General features: G+C 38.5%; 1 protein-coding gene across 1 annotated transcript; it reads right to left on the bottom strand.

Annotated features, from left to right (window-relative positions):
* Positions 1-1,327: 1,327 nt before the first annotated feature.
* LOC139735747 (CDP-diacylglycerol--inositol 3-phosphatidyltransferase-like) lies at positions 1,328-21,349 on the bottom strand. The gene is made up of 6 exons (XM_071646497.1): positions 21,310-21,349; positions 12,867-13,001; positions 9,339-9,492; positions 3,842-3,923; positions 2,867-2,948; positions 1,328-1,488 (listed from the first exon to the last, which is right to left on the bottom strand). Exons 1-6 carry the CDS (start codon positions 21,347-21,349, stop codon positions 1,328-1,330), a joined length of 654 nt encoding a protein of 217 aa, XP_071502598.1.
* Between the last annotated feature and the right edge of the window lie 406 nt (positions 21,350-21,755).

The raw sequence follows: 21,755 nt of genomic DNA, 5'->3' as shown, positions 1-21,755 counted from the left end.
TCCACAAGAATTAAACAAACAAGCATGACTTCCATGAATTATCTTTCACTACATAAACATATGATTACATATATTTACACATGCATGTACACGTATATCATACAGCCTTAAGCCCCTATTCCACTATGTCGTTCTCGCTACGATTTGACAATTTTCTCAGATTGGGAAGGATCGGGTAAAACCTGAGCCGATCTGGACACAGTACAATGTTAAAACGCTCTAAGAACTCTGCAGTTACGACTACCACGTGCTTGCTACGCTGTTACTACGATGATCGGGAATGAGACATTACAATTTCTGCCGCTGCAGTTACGCTTTAGACTGTCGATCCACAGTCAGTCAACTTATTAGCATGCAGAACCAAAGAAATATTCTGTGGACCTTGAAGAGGCTACTCAACTCACGGTTTTTTTCCAGCAATGCATTTTTATAATCAAAGATGTGCTGATCTTTCCAAGGCTTGCTCTTGATGTCCTTGCTTTTATAGTCCTTCTTCCTCAAGTTGTAGATGATTTCATATTCTTCAAAATTCTACTATAGTCCTCACTCCTCCTCTTTCAGCATCACGTGCAGTCTCTCTTTCTTCGCCTTTTGGGTAGCTGCTTCGCTGCTTTCTTCTCTTCTTCTTCTTTGAAAATTAGAGCTAAAATTACTTCTCGTTCTTGTGCCGATGTTACTACGCTCAGAAAGACTGTGTTAAGCTCATCCCGCTGCGTTTACGCTGTCACTACGCTCTCCCCGCTTACCGTATGATAAAAATAGGTCAATTTAGATCAGGAAGAAATTTTGAAGGGGTTCAAAATTACTTCCTGATCTGAAAAAATGCCCGTTCCAACCCCGACCTCCACATACTGCTGCTACGATGCTTCCGATCCCCGTACACTTTTGCCGCTCTCTCCCGATCTGCTATAGATCGGGACAGATCGGGGTCCAGATCGTGATAGTGGAACGGGGGCTTTAGCAGCCACCTGTCTATAGCGGCCACATGCCATATACAGCCACACAAAAAAAAATCCTTCCAAGAGAAACATATCCTACAAATCTCATGTAACAGTTATGCAGATATAACATCACCTTGCTATGTTTCTCTCACCAAATGGCAAACAATTATGTGCCTAGACAAATACATCCGTCACTCCCTACCTATGTCTGTTTAAAATACACACCTAAAGAATGAAAATAAAGGTTCCTATACTGTTACAGGAGTGCTGTCAGAACCATGATATGCCCATATCACCATGATAGACACAGAGACATAATAGATACAGATTTGTGAATCTTCTTTAGAGGTCAGCCAAGCCAACTGCTAATTCTAATCCCCTGGTCATCACTGACCTTTGGCCCTGGCTGCTTCCCTCTCGGCGACGTCAATAACTGCCATGTTCTTGGACGCGACGATCAGATGGAGGACGCAGATCCCGGCTTTGACGAAGGCGATGGGAGTTGAGATGTACAAAATCAGACGGATAATCCCAACGGAAAACAATACTATGACGAGGTGTGACAAACAGAGAAAAGAGAAATAGCATGCAGTCAAGATTGCCATGGAAAAAAAAACATCCATTCATTCATTCATTCATTCATTCATTCATTCCTTCATTCATTCATTCATATATTATTCTCATATACTTTTATCTAGTCTAGTATTAAGTTTCTTCAATTATAATGTATTCAAAACCACATCTTATGCTTTCCAAGTTAGTCCTTCACTCTAAAAAAGTCCGAGTCAGAACTGACCTGGAACTGGGTCCGTTGGGGTCACACACCGTTCCGGGTAAAAAATGACTTAGAATTTGGTCATCAAGACCCCGAATGGGGTCACCCTGACCCAATTCATGACTCTGAATGGGTCATATCTGACCCCATTCCTTTCATTTCTGACCCGGAACGGTGTGTTACCCCAACGGACCCAGTTCCGGGTCAGTACTGACTCTGATGTTTTAAGAGTGTTGTGTGCCGATATTCACCACAGTCATTCAAAATACATTTGTAATACTTCACAAAATACATAGTCTCTACATCACGATTTAAGTACAGTAACTGCCTTTCAGGTGACATTCATGGGATATATGGTACGACTAAAGCACACCTAATACATGAAACATGAGACTTCTGAAAACTCTGTGTTGTTCTAGCATATCTAACTGTTCTGGTGTGTAAAACAATAAGAGAGTATATGGTAACATTCTGGATGTGTGGATTTACACCAAGGAACACTTATCTCATAATCTCATAATTCCACAATATTACTGACATGAAAGTTTGTGATGGCAACCTCATTGTGTACCTTCCTACCCCTATGTTTCCATCTTGATCACCATATTTGATATTCTCACCATAAGAACATTCCTCAAAATCACATTTTCTAATCAAACTGCCTCCTAGTTTGGCAACTGAAAACTAGATATACTAAAGAACTTCTAAAATTGCTTTTGAGTTTTCCTACAAGCAATTTTCATGTCTCCCAGATGCTCAAACAATGCAAAACAGAAAGTTTTTATATTCACACTCTGGGGAAAAGCAAAACAAAACAACAACAACCAAAAAAAAAAAAAACACAAAATGAATGGCAGCTATTGAATACTGATTTAGTCTGTAATTACATAAATATGTGCAATTACTTAATACTATATTTATGAATTGCACATAACTTAAGTATTATTCTAATCATGGTCTTCAGTTCATACAGTATTCGGTAATGCATTAAGTGAATGTCATCAAAATATCATGTTATGAGTAACTTTGTCTGTGTTTGACAAATATGGGAATAAGATAAGATACCGGTAGACAAACAATGAAACAGACAAATCCCCATAATTCTTTTAAAAAGGGGAACTGTAACATGAAATGACAGAGTAATACTTACGGGCTGGTCCTTCTGTGAAGTAAAGGAGGTAGAGCATGGAATAGAAGAGCTCATTACCAACACACATCACAAAGAAGAAGGGCTGTGGACAGAGTGAGACGAAGAAATGGTCAATAAGCATGAACAGCAGGAGACAATATATACAGCATACAGTGACTTTTTGTACAAGCATACCGTCTTATCTGGAGTCAAAGTGACGAATATACGTTTTTTCGCCATCATGGACACACTGAATATGTACAAAACTGGCAAATTTTCATACATAGTTAAGATTCTTCTTAGTGAACACTGGGTTTCCATCTATTTCGGCTATTTCCCCTTTTCACAGCTCACCGATATTGAACAACATTGCGGGGGGGGGGGGTGGGGGAGTAGGGGGTGCAAACCATTTCCCTTCAATCTCACATACACACACATGTGTACATAAGCCTTCAGTAAAAATGTGCTGGTAATATTTTCTCAATATTGTGCATTCAGCAAGATTCTTTGATATTTTTTGCATTACATTAGTCAGCCTGATAAGTAATTTGAAACTATGGACAGAAAACCATTTCAAAATCATTTCAAAACCATACCTGGTCAGAGTTTCAAGCACGGCTGTTACTTGACTACACCATGTGCACTTCCACACATCCACTGTTACAGCTATGAAAATTTGCAACAACAAAAAAAGTCAACATGTGATTTACAGTCTTTATTTACTGCTAGATTTCTACTCAAGACACATTCACACACACAAATACAGTCAACCTTGCCTACATCGTAAGTCGAATCTATTTGGACGAAAGAAGTAGCTTCGATTTCGATAAAATTCGACTTATGAGGGTTTAAAATCAATAGAATATAAAGCGAAGAGAACTTCAAAAGGCCTTTGACTTTGGCGATTATTTGACCTATGCAAGGATGACTTAAGCAAAGTTGATTGTATCAGGAATGACACAAAGGTTTCAGAAGTCATCTACACTGCGTTCTCACCTCGGATGTGTAGTAGAAGGAGATAATGGGATTCTCCGACGGATCTATCAACTTGTGACTCGTCTTGCCTCCAAGCAAAGAGCTGAATATGGGTGAGAAACATGACGGGAACAAGGAGGTGAATCATAAGGCAAAACACTGCTCCAAAATGGTGGTCATTTAGATTGCAACACAGTTTGAGCAAAGTTAAAGATGATAGAATAATGAGTAGATAAGGAAGCAGTCAAATTGTAACAATAAAACTGTTCAAAATACAGCATACACTACCTCTGACACAGAATTTCCTGGGTAAGGACAGAATACAGCATCTATGAGACATTTGAAACTAAAACTATCACTCATTGTGATTAATATACTCCCACCCACAAATGACGGAATTAGCTCAACCAGGATTAATTTTTTGATTTTTAATGGAAAAAATATTACCATTGCAATGCACTCTTCAACAGTGAATAAATGTATTGCTCACTGTTAGTCAAATGTCCCACATCTCAAGTTAAGTGCTCAAAAACTGCGTACGCAAGATAGATACACTGACACTTTCTATGGCTTTCATTAAAAATTGTGTTACCATGGCAACACAATGTTGGTCATTAAGAAAAAATGAAGTTTGCACAACTATATATACACCATAGCCGTAACATATGCCAAATTTCAAGCCAAATGCTAAAAGGCTGAGAGGCTTAGTTGAATTCACAATATACGTGCATCATTTTCATTGAAAATATACTGTTACCATGACAACACATGTTCAACACTGATTAAAGATTTTTTGCACATCTACGTAATGTATAGGTAACATATGCCAAATTTGAAGCCAAAATGCTCTAAAACAGAGAGTTAGGAGAATTTAAATGTTTGTATATTCATTCAAAATACACTGTTACCATGGCAACACAATGTTCAACAATGATGAAATATGAAGTTTGCATATCTCTGTACGATAGTGGTTGCATGTGCCAAAGTTCAAGCCAAATGCTGAATGACTGAGGGAGTTACCTGAATCAACAATATTTTTGTGTGATTTTCATTCAAAACATGCTGTTTTCATGGAAACGCATTGATCAACAAAAACAAAAGATTAAGTTTGCACATCTGCGTACCATAGTGGTCAGGTGTGCCAAATTTCAAGCTAAATGCTCAAAGACTGAGGGAGCTAGTTGAATCCACAATATTTTTATATGCTTTTTGGTGAAAAAATGCTGTTACCATGGCAACGCATTGTTCAACACTATATAACAGATTAAGTTTGCACATCTATATGCTATAGTGGTCACATGTGCCAAATTTCAAGCCAAATGCTCAAAGACTGAGGGAGATAACTGAATCCACAATATTTTTACATGATTTTCATTCAAAATATGCTGTTACCATGGCAACATAGTGATCAACAATGACGAAAGATTACGTGTGCACATCTACATACTATAGTGATCACATGTGCCAAATTCATGCTAAATGCTCAAAAACTGAGGTAGTTACCTGAATCCACAATATTTTGTATGCATTTTAGTGAAAAGATGCTGTAACCATGGCAACGCATTGTTCACCACTGACGAAAGATCAAGTTTGCACATCTATACGCTATAGTGGTCACATGTAAATTTCAAGCCAAATACTCAAAGACTGACTGAGGGAGTTAACTGAATCCACAATATTTTTGTATGATTTTTATTCAAAATATGTTGCTACCATGGCAACACATTGATCACCACTGACGAAAGATTACGTGTACACATCTACATACCACAGTGATCATGTGTGCCAAGTTTCAAGTTAAATGCTTACAGACTAAGGGAGTTAGCTGAATCCGCAGTATTGTATGCTTTTTGGTAAAAAAAAGCGGTTACCATGGCAACGCATTGTTTACCACTGACAAAAGATTAAGTTTGCACATCTATGTACTATAGTGGTCACGTGTGCCAAATTTCAAGTCAAATGCTCTAAGACTGAGGGAGTTAACTGAATCCACAATATTTCTGTATGATTTTTATTCAAACTATGCTGTTACCATGGCAACGCATTGATCGACAATGACGAAGCAGAAAGTATGCACATCTGCGTACCATAGTGGTCACATGTGCCAATTTTCAAGCGAAATGCTTAAAAACTGAAGGAGTTAGGTTAATCCACACATTTTTGTATGATTAGTAAAAAAAAAGCCGCTGTTGCCATGGCAACAGATTTATTAACACACACATCAAATGTATTTTGCACAACCAACTATACATTACATTGATCGCATATTCCAAATTCAAATGGAATTGCTACAAAACTGAGAGAGTAGTTTGATCCACATTTTGTAGGATTTTTATGAAAATCTGCCGTTGCTATGGCAACGCATTATGAAATACTCATGAAAAAGGTGCCTTTGCACATCTGCCTGTGATAGCAGTCACACATGCCAAATTTGAAGTTAATTGCTCAAAAAATGAGAAAGTAGTTCGATCCACAAGATTTTATGAAAATATGCTGTTGCCATGGCAACGCATTAAGTGATTTAACAAAAAGGTGTCTTGCACATCTACCTTTGATAGTAGTCACACATTTGGGGTCAACTGCTCAAAAAATGAGAGAGGAGTTCGATCCACAACATTTTGTAAGATTTTTGTAAAATTTGCCGTTGCCATGGCAACTCATTATGCAATACTAACGAAAAAGGTGTCTTGCACGTCTTTCATTGATAGTGGCCACACATGCTAGATTTGGGGTTAATTGCTCTAAAAATGAGAGAGTAGTTCGATCCACAAGTTTTTAAGAAAATATGCCGTTGCCATGGCAACGCATTATGCGATACTTACGAAAAAGGTGTCTTGTCCATCTACCTTTGATAGCGGTCACACATGCCAAAGTTGGGGTCAATTGCTCAAAAAATGAGAAAGGAGTTCGATCTACAAGATTTTGCAACGGACCGACCGACCGACCGCCCGACCGACCGGCCACCCGACCTCAGAGTGATTCCTATATACCCCCCCCCCCCCTACACACTATGTGTGGGTGGGGGTATAATAATAATAACTGGAAACCATCACGCTGTGGCTGTCAGCCGTGCAATTTTGTTGGAGCAAAAATGGATAGTGCATGGCTGACGTCACAAATTTCCATTGACTCCCATGTTAAACTCATGATTGACTTTTTTTGTGCGCAGTTTTTGTGCGAATCAGCTCTGATGTCACAAGTGATTATGTTTGTGATATGATTTGATAAAACATGCAATAAAAAAAAGAAACATCTGCCGTGTGGACTCTACAATTAAAAGTGCACTTACAAGCGCATATTCTGTCTCTTAGTTTTGTAAACAATTTCAGCCTGTCGGTTTTGCATGCTTATGTACATGTACATGGCTAACTGTGACTGTGCTACTTAGTTGCCTTCCAAGGAAAATAGTTTCCATTTCTGTGCTAAATTCCAGGATCTGTGTGGACTACATCTGTTGATGTCTGAGGTATTGTATAAAACAAATAGTGTATAATCCCCTGCTCGAAAAAAAATATCACAAAAATATTATAAAATATTTCAAAAATCACCCAAAAATAAATTTTTACGATATTTTTGTATTCAAAAATATACTAAAAATATAAGAAAATACCTCGAAAATAGATTTTTGAAAATATATCTTTTCGTACAGTTTTGGAACGCCGAATACTGTATATTAAAAATATATTTTTTTAATATTTTTAGTCACGTCGTGCTGCTACTGCAAAAAAAATATTGTAAAAATGTTTTCTAGCTATCTTTAATGTCTTATGATTTGGGGCTACAAAACTACTGCAAAAATATATTTTTCAAATATTTCTGTTTTACATGTTCGAGTTTGGACAAAATGAATATTACTTTCTTGAGCTATGTTGATATTTGAGCGTTTCCCAGAAAACATATTATGTATATGTGAAGACATTTATCAATATCCAAATTAACCTTGCACAATCATACCCCTACAGCTGCTAGTCTTAGAGCTTAGGTTTTGTAAACCTATGTATCTACACGCTATACCTAGTTGGTACTAGACACATCACACTCATCACTTATATAGGGCGATATTTGTTATGATGTTTCAAGGCGTGGTTACCAAGTACATTACACTTTTGATATTGAAAAATGAAAATGCCTCCTCATAACACAAGTTGAAATTGTGAATATTCAACACAAGTTGAAATTATGAACATTATGTAAACTTTTTAACACAGTTCAAAGCTTATTGCAATCATAATAACAATATGAACTATATTTTTCTTTTTCCATTCCAAGAGAATTTGACTAGCTTATGATGCATGACCAGTAGAAACCAATAAAAACCAACTGGAATCAACTGGCATTATGGTTAATGGGTTTTAATCTGGAATGAACTGGTAAGCAAGCCCAGTGAGGTACATAGCTTTCAAGTGTCAACATATACTGTTTACACACAAATTAACACACAAACGCACACACACACACACACACACTCATATTATATATATATATATATATATATATATATATATATATATGTTTGTATACAGACACACAAGAGCGTTACATATACCTGGTCTACATAATAGTTTGCTAGTTGAAATGTCATCTCTTCAATTTGTACCAACTGAATTCACTTTTACCACAATTTTACCACATTTTTAATTTAAAACATATTTTAATGCTTCTTTATTAATTTGTTTAATTAAGCTGAAAAATACAGAAAAAAATATAAATTGTATTTCAAATTTGACAAAAATATCCCCAAAATATCCTATTTTCAGAGTATTTTTACAAACTGACAAGAACGTTTATAGGGAAGATGAAAAAATACAGAAAAAAAAATTTATCTCATCTGAAGACTCGAAAAAATACCCCAAAAATATGCTATTTTCAGAGCATTTTTTTAAGATATGAATAAAAATATGCTATTTTTAGAGTATTTTTCCAAAAGATATCACAAAAATATGCATTTTTAAAGAAAATACTCAAAAATATGCGAAAAATACCTAAAAAATATATTTTTTCAGTTGGGAAAAACGACACGGTCTTTACTCATGCTATGGAACAAGATTTCACACTCCATGAAATATGAGGTGCACTAATTAACTCGGCTTCGCCACATTGAATAGAGCACCTCTATCTTTTACCAAGCACGAAATCTTTTACAATCACAGTTGTGACCATCACATTTGTGACCATTCACCATTTTTATATCATCATACAGCTTGGAGGCACAGAGGAAGTAATTATTTGTTGACTCCTACAGTATCAACAAATAAGATTGCAAGTGAAATATGTGTGTGTGTTTGTATTTGAGAATGTGTGAGTGCGTGTGTGTTTAATATGGGTTCCATGTCAATTGCTCCTGCGACAATTGCTCCAATGAAATATCTGCACGCTAAAACAAACATACATTCTACCCACAAAAATAACCCCAGCCAAAATCCTACACCTCACATCAAACTACATCTAAAACCCTATCACAACCCCAAGCCCTGAGAAAATAAGACTACAGCAACTGTCACCGTGTGTAATGTCCTACCTGTGCAAATAAAGCCAGTGGCTGGCGATATCAAGCGCCGCGCTGAGCTGCAGAGGGACCATGTAGTCTGGGTACAGCACGCACAGCGCCATCATCAGGCACATGGTTGCACAGCGGTCCGTCAGCTGGTCCAGCATGGCCCCAAAGTTTGTCACTGCACGGGCGACAAATTTGGAATTCCACTCGGAGACATTTCTACAAATCAGCACAAGTTATGACGGTATGCATACTGGTACTCGATATATGCAATTTGATGATTATGGAGTGTTATACTGAGATGCAGATATCATCCAAATTACAATCAATTTCTTGGGACTTCAGTTCCAGAGCTAGACTCCAACCCCAAGACTATAGACATTAACCCTCTCCCGTCTGAATCCACTGGCACGCTGGAGACTGATTGTGCAAACATCATGGGCACAAAATTGTGTCAGCATAGCACACATCATGAGAGTGAAAGCATGATGCCCCTTGCGGCTGGGGTCTGAAAGCTCTTGGCTTGTAGAAGCTCTCTGGTACTGGTGCTATAACCTTTGCCAAATATAAAACATTGACGATATTATGACAAACGTCTGGTTGGCTGGAGAATGCTAAATCGTAAGTGGGACACCAGCTGGAGCAGAAGGGAGGGTGGGAGATTTTGAGGAAATGGCCTCAAAGCAGGAGAGCTCTGGAGTTTTCACATTTGCATGGCACATGAAATAACTGTATTGATCGAGGTAATAAGAAGGTCCTTCAACACTGAAAGCATGATGATTGCATGATGACAATAAAGTTGACCTGCACTATGATAATTCCATCTAATATCAGTCTTACTCGTCAGTATAGTTTTCAATAACAAGGCAAGTGCCAAATTGTGTCTCGCCCATTCGCGTACAAGAAATTAATATTTTTCTAACTCCCAGAAGTTCATTGACCCGTCTATGACCTTTGACCTTGTGGTGACCTTCAACTCCCCAAGGGACATTTTCCATCCAAGTTTGGTCACAAACGGACAAAGGGATCAAAAGTTATGAGCCATAATCGAAACACGCCATAAAAACTTAACAATGGGCCTTAAAAATTCGTTGACCCCTTTCTGTGACCTTTGACCTTGTGATGACCTTTAATTCCCCAAGGGACATCTACCGTCCAAGTTTGGTCATGTACAAACGGACTTAGGGATATCAAAAGTTATGAGCCACAATCGAAACGCGCCATAAAAACTTAACATTGGGCCCTAAAAGTTTGTTGACCCCTTTCTGTGACCTTTGACCTTGTGATGACCTTCACCTCCCCAAGGGACATCTACCATCCAAGTTTGGTCACAAACGGACAAAGGGATCAAAAGTTATGAGCCACAATCGAAATGCGCCATAAAAACTGAACATTGGGCCCTAAAAGTTCGTTGACCCCTGTCTGTGACTTTTGACCTTCTGATGACCTTCACCTCCCCAAGGGACATCTACCATCCAAGTTCGGTCACAAACGGACAAAGGGATCAAAAGTTATGAGCCATAATCAAAACGTTGACCCCTGTCTGTGACCTTTGACCTTGTGGTAACCTTCAACTTCCCAAGGGACATCTACCATCTAAGTTTGGTCACAAACAGACAGATACATCAACAGTTACAAGCCATAAACGAAACGCGCCCTGAAAACTTAACATTGGGCCCTAAAGTTCATTGACCTCTGCCTGTGACCTTTGACCTTGAGGTGCCCTTCATGTTTGGTAATAGGGAGCTTTAGATTTAGACGCGCGGACGTTCAAAGGGAAAAAACATGGTCTGAGCGTGCGCAGTAGCGCACGTCAACTTACTGCGCAAGCTCAGACCATGTTTTTTTCCCTTTGAACGTCCGCGCGTCTAAAATCTAAAGCTCCCTAATAATTTATGTGTAACTTTGTATAACCACTCTTCCCTCCAAGTTTGATTGAAATTGAAATCCTCAGTAGAGAGTTATTCAAGTTTTTGTAGCGTTAGTGCGCTAACGCTATTGTATGCTGTAACCCAGAAACAGGAGGAGGACTTCAATTGGTCGATTTGCTTTCAAAATGCTTATCTCTCCGCTTATCGTGGATTAAGAAGTATTTTTCTGGGGAACAAATGTCATGGAAGATTTTGTTTCAATATTGGACCCAGAAAATTGGCGGAATGCCTTTGTGTTGGAAATTTAATTGCAAGAAAAATGATATACTAAGAATATGCAGAAAGAGACAAACACCTGAGTTTTACATTGACCTTTTCTGTTCATGGTCTGAGTTAAAATACATAGATATGTTTAATGTTAATGATATAGAGAAAGAAGTTGTTTGGAATAACAGTCATATTAGATATGAAAATGAAATGTTATGTTTCCAGAGTTGGATAAAAGAAGATATTATCACAGTGAAACAGATTATAAAAGATGGGGAGTGGAAAGACGTTACAGCCATAAATGAAACCTTCCGAGATAGGCAGCTGCTCACCTCATTTGAATTGTCCAAGTTAAAAAAAGCATTCCCCAGGTTTTGGTTGGACAAGTTACGTAATAACATACAGACTCCTGTATTGCCGCACACAGAAGAATTTGATGTTATTGAGTTGTCAACAGGTGATAAAATCAGTGTACAGAAAACATCAGCTAAACATTATTACAGATTATTTTTGCGTAAGAAAAAACAAGAACCTTCATGTATATACTTCTGGCAAGATTATTTGAACTTACCATGTGATTTTGACTGGAAAAAGGTCTTGCAATACAAGTTTCTTCAGATTAATGATAACAAAATAAAACAATTTAATTTCAAGCTTTTTCATCGTATACTACCCAGTAAAGATAATTTGTTTAAATGGAAAATTTCGGATGATAATTTGTGTACCATATGTAATTGTAAGGAAACCACTTGTCATTTTTTGCTGAAATGCAAAAAAATCAAAATGTATTGGAAAGTGGTTTCGGTTTTAATTCGAAATATTTTCGATTTTGTGATAGATATCAATGTAAACGTCATAATTCTTGGATATGATATAGGCAACAAAAAGATGAAATTAGTAAATCTTTTTTTTTAAATTATGCCCAATTTATTGTTTATAGGAATTATATAAGAAAACGCAATGAAGGAAACAAATTTTTGTTCAATATACACCATTTAGTAGAAGATTTGAAAGCGGAATTTAGTTTTTATATTAGTTTGAAGTGCAACCAAATAAGTTTCGATGAAATTGGATTAAGAAAAATACGCAATTATTTTGATTGGTATCGTTGATGCAGCCTTTAATTATTTTTGTCCTGTCAAAATGATATGTTGAATACCTTCGGATACTTGTAGATAAAGCGACTGTAAAATGTGAAGTTATGTGGGAAAATAAAGTACCTCGGATGAGGAAGAGAGAAAAAAAAAGTTTTTGTAGCGTTACGGACAGACGACGGACGGACGGACGGACGGACGACGGACGGACGACGGACGGACAGACGCCGCAGGCGATCCCTTAGTCTCCCCACACCTCCGGTGGGCTCGACAAAAACTGGTTGGTACACTTTATGACGCTGAGCACTGCAGTTGATTACCTTGACCAAGTTTCCTTGCATAGTAGCCGTCGAAGTTATCTAGGAAGGAGCCGAGAAGGTACAGGAATGTGGCCAGCCTGAAGCAGCTCCGCATGAAAAATAATGACAGGATGGTGAACAGAATTCTTCCAAACCCTGGTGTAGAGAGAGAAGGAGAGAGACAGAGGGAGAGGGAACATACTTCATAATAATTACTAGATGCATGATTTCCGGGCTTTCGTCTATAGCAAACCAAAAGGAAATGCATCCAGTAAATTTGCCATGGGGTAACATGATCGAAAAGTAGATTTTCGGCAAGAAACTGTCGCCATTCTGTAACACAGATGACGCACATGTCTAATTCTGACTACTAACGCACTCAGACCTGCTCATTATTTGTAGTTAATTGTACGAAGAGAATGCCATATCTGCGTTACAATTCTAGATCTAGTCTATAGTGCATCTAATAGAAATGTCATGCTAAAAACAGAACAAGCTGAGGATTTCATCGTAACTAATGCCATTAAATTGCAACTTACTTTCCATTTAGGTGATAAGCACAATCAGGGTGTGCAATTATGGTTTCCTCACTGTGTTTAACTTTTAAAATGATGCACCAACTGACTTCAAAATTCACATGCAGCATGTTAGTTATCACACACATGTGGACAGAAAATTGATGATTTTCTCTCATTTACTATTAATTACTGAAGGGTAATTACCAAAACGTCTCCAAAAACCCATGTAATGCATCAAAAAACTGTTTTACGACTTATATAAAATCAAGATTTGAGGTCTGAATTTTAAGACTTCCCCTACGTGTTTGGTATCAAATGAATGGATTTTTCCCCTAGCATTCCTTAAATGCAATAGAAAACAGTGCGCCTTTTGGCTGGAGAAAGTTATGAGGGTTAAAGTATTTTCATGGTAGGAGTGTAATGCTGGCTAATTTACATGATCTTCTGACCTTTTAACCCATGCTGTGCAGCTATACATGGAGAAACAACTTATATTTCTACTTTTTCTGAAAGTACTGAAGACACATTACAAGTTGGTGTGTTGTTTGCCAATAAAAGTTCAGCCGGTTTTGAGTTTTGAGCCATATTCAAATGCTGAGGAAAATAAGTGCGGCCATTTCGGAGTATTTTCAGTGAGATACATCCTTATTTGACAACATGAAAGAATCTGTTTCTTTTATTCAATATCCATTGCATTTTAGCCATGGATTGTACATAATGTAGTAGCGTATTGTGTGAAAATTTTAGCGAGTTTAAACAATGAGAACTTATATCTTTATATACTTATAAATTGCTGAGAAAAAGAACGACCCACTAAAAGGCCAAAGGTCATATGATGAGGGTGTAGTGTTCTTATTTCAATGCTTATTCACTCTTTAAATATGTTATTAGCAAAAACACATTATTTGGGCTTAATATCCAATTTTTCTATTGTCACTGCTTGGATATCAACTAAAAGGCCATTCTCCCCCAAAGTGTGCAAAACTGTGATTTTCGTGTCGCCAGCATGTTTATACAGTTTAAATTGATATTTTGTTCCTGAGAAATCAATCTTTTTAGTTAAATTCATCCGAGAGGTTAGACCTGTAGAATACATATCAATAAAGCTATTGGGACATCGGGGATAATATTAGAAAAACGATCCGAAGTTTTATGTAACCATAAAAACCCCATGTCGCCGGACAAGGAAGTGCTCATACAACAAGTTGTTACTGGTTAACATATCACTCAAATCAAATCATTTGTACCTCATTTTATTGCCCCTCGAGTGCCTGAATGAAAAATGATATTACATAAGAATATGATGTTTTGGTATTTCTCTAAGGGATATCATTTATATCATGTCGCCAAATCGCAGTAAGATACGTTACCCTTTTTTAGACTCTTGAGAGAAGATCAAAGAATTGCCGCATGGCAGTGTAATCTCATGTGTTAAACAAAGTCAACCTAACGCATACATGGAACCATGATTTATTCATTGAATCTCTTGTTACAAAAAAAATATATACTTATCCGAAGCCGCGGAAGCCTAATGCTACGATGAGCTGATATCAGATACGTTACTTAAACTCTGCTTCATTTAGAAAAAAAGTGTGCTGTAAATAAAAACAAAGCTCATACTTTTTAATACTTAAGGTAACGATTAATCACACAACAGAAACTGTAGGAGAAACTGAATATTTTTGTAGATAATAGTGTGAGAACGGTAACGGCGCAACAGATACGTTACCATCCAACATGTCAGATACGTTACCAATAAAATGTATCGTGCAGCAAGGTTAACCGCGATGCGCTTTTGCGCGCGGGCTTAACCGGTTGACAACGTGCTCTATATGACTTGCCAAGAGGTAATTGATCATAGTTCTAAGGCGAATTAGAAGTTTATTTGATGAAAATCGGTTTTGAAATGGCTGATATATCGAAAATAAAGTAAAAGAAAGAGATCCTAACAAAAGGTGATAGCTCATCTACTTTTATTTGGACATCTTTCTTGTACTTCATTTTGGATATCTCAGTCATTTCAAAACCGATTTCATGAAACAAATACTTAATTCTTCTTAGAATTGTATGCTCTAAAGTATTTCGTATGAGTGGATTCCGATTATCTTGCAAAAAGTTAAAAACTAAATAATCATCTAAACCAGAACCGTATACTATCCCTTATTGTGGCATTTACAAAAACTGCTGTCAGATATTATGTTACATATTCATTTTATTTCTGCTTTTTTGTGTTTGTGTGTGTATGTGTGTGTGTGTGCTTGTTTCACGAGAACATAGAAAGACTTTAAGGGCTTAAATGTGGTGCCAACCTTTTATTTTCAACTTCACAGCAAAGGCAACTATACGGTCTACCTTTGTTCATTATTATTTTGCATCATAAATATACATAAAATGGGGTTAGTATTATGGTTAAAGTCAAGAACACTTCCTTTGTTGCAGGTTTATGTTGTTTTCGTATCTTCTATCTACGACGAGAAAATTCTTTACGTTTAGAAGTGTGGTGTTTTAATAATCGAAATAATCATATTGCGATGTTCTTACAAGTTAAAATGAATACATTGACATGATTGGTGTTGGGTTTAGAATTGTATACTAACCGAACGGAATCTGATCATGCGTCAGATACGTTACCACACACCGTTCTTCTTTCGATCCGAAATGTATTTAATCTGGCAGAGATGTTACCTGGCATTTGCTATTTATGAGAAGTATAATTATACTTGTTCATAAAGTTTATACATAATCAATGAGATTATTGATATAGTTCAAATGCAGGAAAAAAGTAAGATTAGGGTAACATATTTAAAGCCGAAATATTGATATGTTCTTGATTTTTATTTAGCCTTTATTTTTATTTTATTTTTTTTTACATCAAGGCTGACTCCAAAATGTTTCCATGATGTTTGTAGATGTTTAAGCTTGTAGTTTTAAGAAGATATACTAGTCTTTATAGACAGAGGTGTTAATTAGTCACACCTCCTAATTAGCGCTAATGAACTAATTAACGTCCTCCTTCCGTTGCTTCCGGAAGTCTAGTGTTTTAAGGATGAACTAATTAATTAGTCATCCTCTTTCGTCACCCCCCTAATTAGCGAACTTCCCTCCATCGTTTCCGAAAGAGATGTGTATATTAATGTTTATGAAAATGAACTCATGAATATGCATCGGTACTTTGTTGGTGAATATTGCTGCACTATAGTTGTGCAGTGCAGTTTTGCTTGATGAGGAATGCAGTACTATAACGGTCCATGCAATATGGTCACTTACACATTGTGTCCAGCCACGATAAATGGAAATGCACAGGGTGGGTATCCAAACAGCGATCAAGAGTGTATCCAAGCACAAGCTCTCATTCTCGGTGTATATTCCACACATGGGTATGCAGAATGCGAGTGTACATCATGTACATCATGGCATAAAGAGAGATCAAGTTCACATAGCGATAACTTACATGAGAATGGTGAGGCGATCAGAGTTTCACTTTACCTCGCTGTGCACAATGTATAGGGAGAACAAGCCTGGTTCAAGAAGGAAACCAAGAAACAATATCCCAGTAGCCACGGTGGGGGAAGTTCTTTGTGAGAGTTTAAAACAAAGAGTCCAAGACAGGAAGGTAGGTATAATCAAGACCAGGGGAATACAATGTAGGTATACAGGGCCAAGGGATGCATGATTTAAGCAACTGTAGAGACTGAGGATGCAGGGGAGATGGGAAAACAATGGGAGTACGGCAGAACTATTCTTTACAAAGAGGACGTGGTCAAGTTTTCTGTATGAAGGGGGACAAAAGCAGGGGAGCATGGGTGGGGGAGGTTGGCAGGAAGACTGGTTAAAGAGACCGAGTGAGACAAGGAAGAAGTGGCTGAAGGGGACAAAGGGCTACGGTCAATTCCAATGACCACTTGGGGTAGGGGGTGTGGAAATGAGGATGTTACCTGGTTGGCAGGAAGTATCCCCAAGAGCTGACCAATGGGAATGAAGACAAGGTCTACTCCAGCATATCGTTACAAAATGCCACGCTGTGTTTGGTCAAGAAGGGGTGACAGTGGTCAGTTCTCCGGGTATCTCTTTACAAAAAGCCATGATGTGATTGGTTAAGGAGGATGACAGTGGTCAGCCCTCTGGGATCTCGGTGAGTTGTTATTGTTGAATGTGAGTAAGATGCAAGGCGGGCAACACAAACTTGTGGAGAAGATCGAGTGCGTAATAAACGGGACAAGAGGAAGCTACAAACAGACTTTAACTTCTAGGCGTTCTCAGCTGCATTCGATGAACTCCATTCTTTATTGCGTCAATGTTACATCGATGGAAAGGCATGAAAGGGATGTCGCCGAGTTACCATGATTTGCTGAGTTACCATGATCACATGCATCATTATTGTAAATGCCTCGCTGCATGACGTGTTTGCTCTGAGCGAGGAACTCTTCGAAGAGTTGGAACCAGAACTCCACTGATTGATACAGTTTTGTTTGACAGGGAATGCAGCATAGCGGTCAGCGGTCACTTACACAATTTTTTTCAGCCATGATAAATGGAAATGCACAGCGGGTATGCGAACAGCGATCTTATAGTGTGCTGGTATATATCAAAGAACACGCTTGCACTGTATGTTCCCAGAGCTACCAAGTCTCACGCATTCTGCGTGAGACTCAAGCATTTAGGGGCCATCTCACGACCTCACGCATGACACCCATTTTTCACACGCATCGGGCGAAGTCTGCAACTTGGGCCTATTATAATGAGCATAGCTCAAAAGATTTAAGTGATAGTTGCAATTGAAGGTATATTTCCCTTTTGTCTTTCAAAATAAGTAAAAAATAGCCACTTAAGTATGCACCTGATCGCACCATTAAGAGCTCAAAATTGAAAAAGCTCCCCCACCGTGGGAGGCCACAGGGGGAAAAAAACCCTCCCACACCCTCGCTCGCGCGCACATTCGCATGCCGAGATGCCGAGTCATGAAAATCTCACTCATAAAATCTTTTTGAACTTGGCATCCCTGTGTTCCACACATGATGGGCAGAATGCAAGTGTGAACCAAAACTCCAGTGATTGATGTACATGAGGACAATGTCAAGGAGATGCCCTCGCAGAATTTCCACATTCACCCTAGTACAGGTATGTTACCACATTTCTTTCTTTTTTTATGTTCTGTCGTTTGTTTCAATTTTGTATCTGGTACATGTAAAATACGCCGTTGAAAGTGATTTCGCATGTAGGACTATAGGCCATACGTTAAAAAGGTTCACAGCGAGAGTACAAGGTTGCAATGCGCAAATGGTGTGTATGCTAGATGCGACTTTTCTCTTTATAAGTATTTCTTAGTGTTGATGCTAATACGCTCTTCGATATATTTCATTTCATAGATGACCACAGCTGGAGGAAGAGTCCCCAACCTGGTAGATGAGTCATATCGGAGGAGCGTGATCAACGGGTGCCGGGTCAACTCATCCAAGCGAGGAGGAACATCCAACGACAGTGCCAGCAGCAACGACACGTAGAGCTGAGAGGCCTCAAACATCCAGAGAGAGAGAGAGAGAGCAGGGAGGGCCTCCCTGGAGAGAGGGAGCACGTCATCCATCGCAGACAGGAAGCGGCAAGCACAAGAACACACTCTCCTTCAACTACAAAGTCAACCGTTAATGTACAATGTGAGAAAATTGGTTAAGGTCAGTCAAAGACATTGTAACAAACATAATGTCGCCATGACCGATACATCATGTGTTTTGTTTGTTTGTTTGTTTGTTTGTTTTTGTTTTTGATCTGGTCTAGAGAAAGAGACCCATGATTGGCATGCTGCCCCTTGTCATTGGGTTGTTCAACTTATGTAGATGACGTGGTTGAGGATGCCCGGGACAGAGATTTCGTAAGAATTTTCTTTAATACTTCTAAACTGGAGAAGCCGATCAGTATGCCTTACGTTTTGAAGGACCAGTTGAAGCTCGATACAGTCAGCATCACCAGAAATTACAATCAATGCTCTAATCACACGAGGAACTGTCACTCGATGAATTTGGACGTTAAATGCTGAGGGGAAGAATAAAATCAAAGGGTTCTAAACCTCAACAAAAACCTGTTGAAAATATGTAGCATCATCCAATCAAATATCGGGTAGTGGATGAGATGTGGTTACTGGGATATTGTTTCTTGGTTTCCTGTCTTGAACCAGGCTCGTTCTCCCTATACATTGTGCACAGCGAGGTAAAGTGAAACTCTGATCGCCTCACCATTCTCATGTAAGTTATCGCTATGTGAACTTGATCTCTCTTTATGCCATGATGTACATGATGTACACTCGCATTCTGCATACCCATGTGTGAAATATACACCGAGAACGAGAGCTTGTGCTTGGATACACTCTTGATCGCTGTTTGGATGCCCACCCTGTGCATTTCCATTTATCGTGGCTGGACACAATGTGTAAGTGACCATGGACCGTTTATAGTACTGCATTCCTCATCAAGCAAAACTGCACTGCACAACTATAGTGCAATATTCATCAAAAAAGTACCGATGCATATTCATGAGTTCATTTTCATAAACATTAATATACGCATCCCTTCATGAAGATGGAGGGAAGTTCGCTAATTAGGGGGTGATGAAAGAGGATGACTAATTAATTAGTTCATCCTTAAAACACTAGACTTCCGAAAGCAACTGAAGGAGGACGTTAACTAGTTCATTAGCGCTAATTAGGAGGTTCTCGGCTTCATGCGAAAATCAGCAAACTCCTTTTTTGCTGTTATGCGTTGCCTCTTCCAGAGGTCTTTCATTTGAGTTCTGTGGAGTACTGTATACCATTACAGTCACACACACGCACACACACACACACACACACACACATAGGTCAATGCACAAACTGCTGAACTCTGTAGCCTGGGCAAGTTCGGACTCTCCGAAATTTTCCGAACGCTCTTCTGACAGTGGGCGGAGCCATGGGTCAAGATTCGGTCAAACTTCGATACGCTCTGTCACACAGCAGTGGAGGTCGCGCGATCAGCCAATAGGGAGCTTTAGATTTTAGACGCGCGGACGTTCAGAGGAAAAAAAAAAAACATGTTCTGAGCGTGCGCAGAATCGTGCGTCAACTTGACCCGCGCTTCTGCGCACGCTCAGAACATGTTTTTTTTTTCCCTTTGAACGTCCGCGCGTCTAAAATCTAAAGCTCCCTATTGAAAGCCAGAGAACTTTCTGTACAGCAACGGGCGGGGCTAGTAAGTCGAACGTGACAGCCACCATCTGGCCATAGTCCTACATATCGTACATTTTTAATGCTGCCACACCACTTTTCTTTTTTTTTTTTGTATAGCGACGCAGTCACATAGGCACAGTACAAGCACATAAAACATAAATACAAGTTAAAGGACAAGTTCACATTCACAGACATGTGGGTTGAGTTGAATGCAGCAATATCAGTAAAACACATCAGTGAAAGTTTGAGGAAAATCAGACAATCCGTTCTAGAGTTGTGCACTTTTGAAGTTTCTGCTCACTGAAGGCTGGATGAGAAGACTACTATAGCTTGTGATGTCACATGAGTACAACAATATAAAGAAAATATTAAGAAAATTCAACATATTTTCACTTTCCTCGCTTAATAAAAGGTCTTTTGACTTCCCTCTTTCAGAAGGCAAGTGGAATAATATTACCCTTAACATACGTCCGTGACAAGTTGAGGAAATGTACACTTTTTTCAAAAAGTAAAATTTTGTGAAATTCTCTTTTTATTTTCTTTAAGTCGTTGTACGCATATGACATCATACACTGCAGTAGTGTATTCATCCAGCAGTAACTGTGCATATACTTTAAAATTCATAACTTTTGAACGGATTGTGCGATTTTCCCCAAATTTTCACTGATGTGTTCTACTGATATTGTTGCATTCACTCAGCCCACATGTATATGAAGGCGAACTTGTCCTTTAACTAAGTAGCTGTACAACTCACCGATGATGTTTGGAACGAAAAGGAATATGTTTTCAGCCATTATAAGCTGTATATCTGCTTTTGACCCGCTCCGTATTCTTGTCAGGGACGATTACCGGATTCCTTCGCCGTGAATGTACACAGTACCTTGTGACTTTTCGCAGTAGACGCCGCCGTAGTTAAGAGCTTTCAAATTAACCTTCAGGCCGCCTCTCGCTCCTTTTCACATTGAATGGTACTGTGTCGTTTTTGTGATGGTGGTGGTGGCCAAATAGAGGCGCATGGACGGGCTAGATACGACAGAATTCGACACAACAATACAACTATACAGCCATGGAATGGATGTCAGGTTTTAGCCAATCAGAACGCAAGAAACCGTCCAACTATGCAAATGTGCAACTATGCAAAAGCCCTACATCTTAGAAAAAAAGGTTCTTTTGAGCACCATTTTAAATGGTTCTCAGCAC

The sequence above is a fragment of the Diadema antillarum genome, unplaced genomic scaffold, assembly GCF_040938485.1.
Source record: "Diadema antillarum isolate AM-2024a unplaced genomic scaffold, OU_Dant_1.0 seq00000597_RagTag, whole genome shotgun sequence".
NCBI lineage: Eukaryota > Metazoa > Echinodermata > Echinoidea > Diadematoida > Diadematidae > Diadema > Diadema antillarum.
The sequence above is the reverse complement of the archived record's forward strand: the minus strand, read 5'-3'. Positions and strand labels throughout refer to the sequence as shown.

Bases quoted from the DNA above. Each gene is read 5' to 3' on its own strand.
- LOC139735747 (XM_071646497.1), bottom strand. From the start codon at position 21,349: ATGGCTGAAAACATATTCCTTTTCGTTCCAAACATCATCG. The intron at 13,002-21,309 runs GTGAGTTGTACA...TCTCTACACCAG, and splicing joins TTTCGTTCCAAACATCATCG to GGTTTGGAAGAATTCTGTTC. The intron at 2,949-3,841 runs GTGAGAACGCAG...CTCTGTCCACAG, and splicing joins CCTTCTACTACACATCCGAG to CCCTTCTTCTTTGTGATGTG.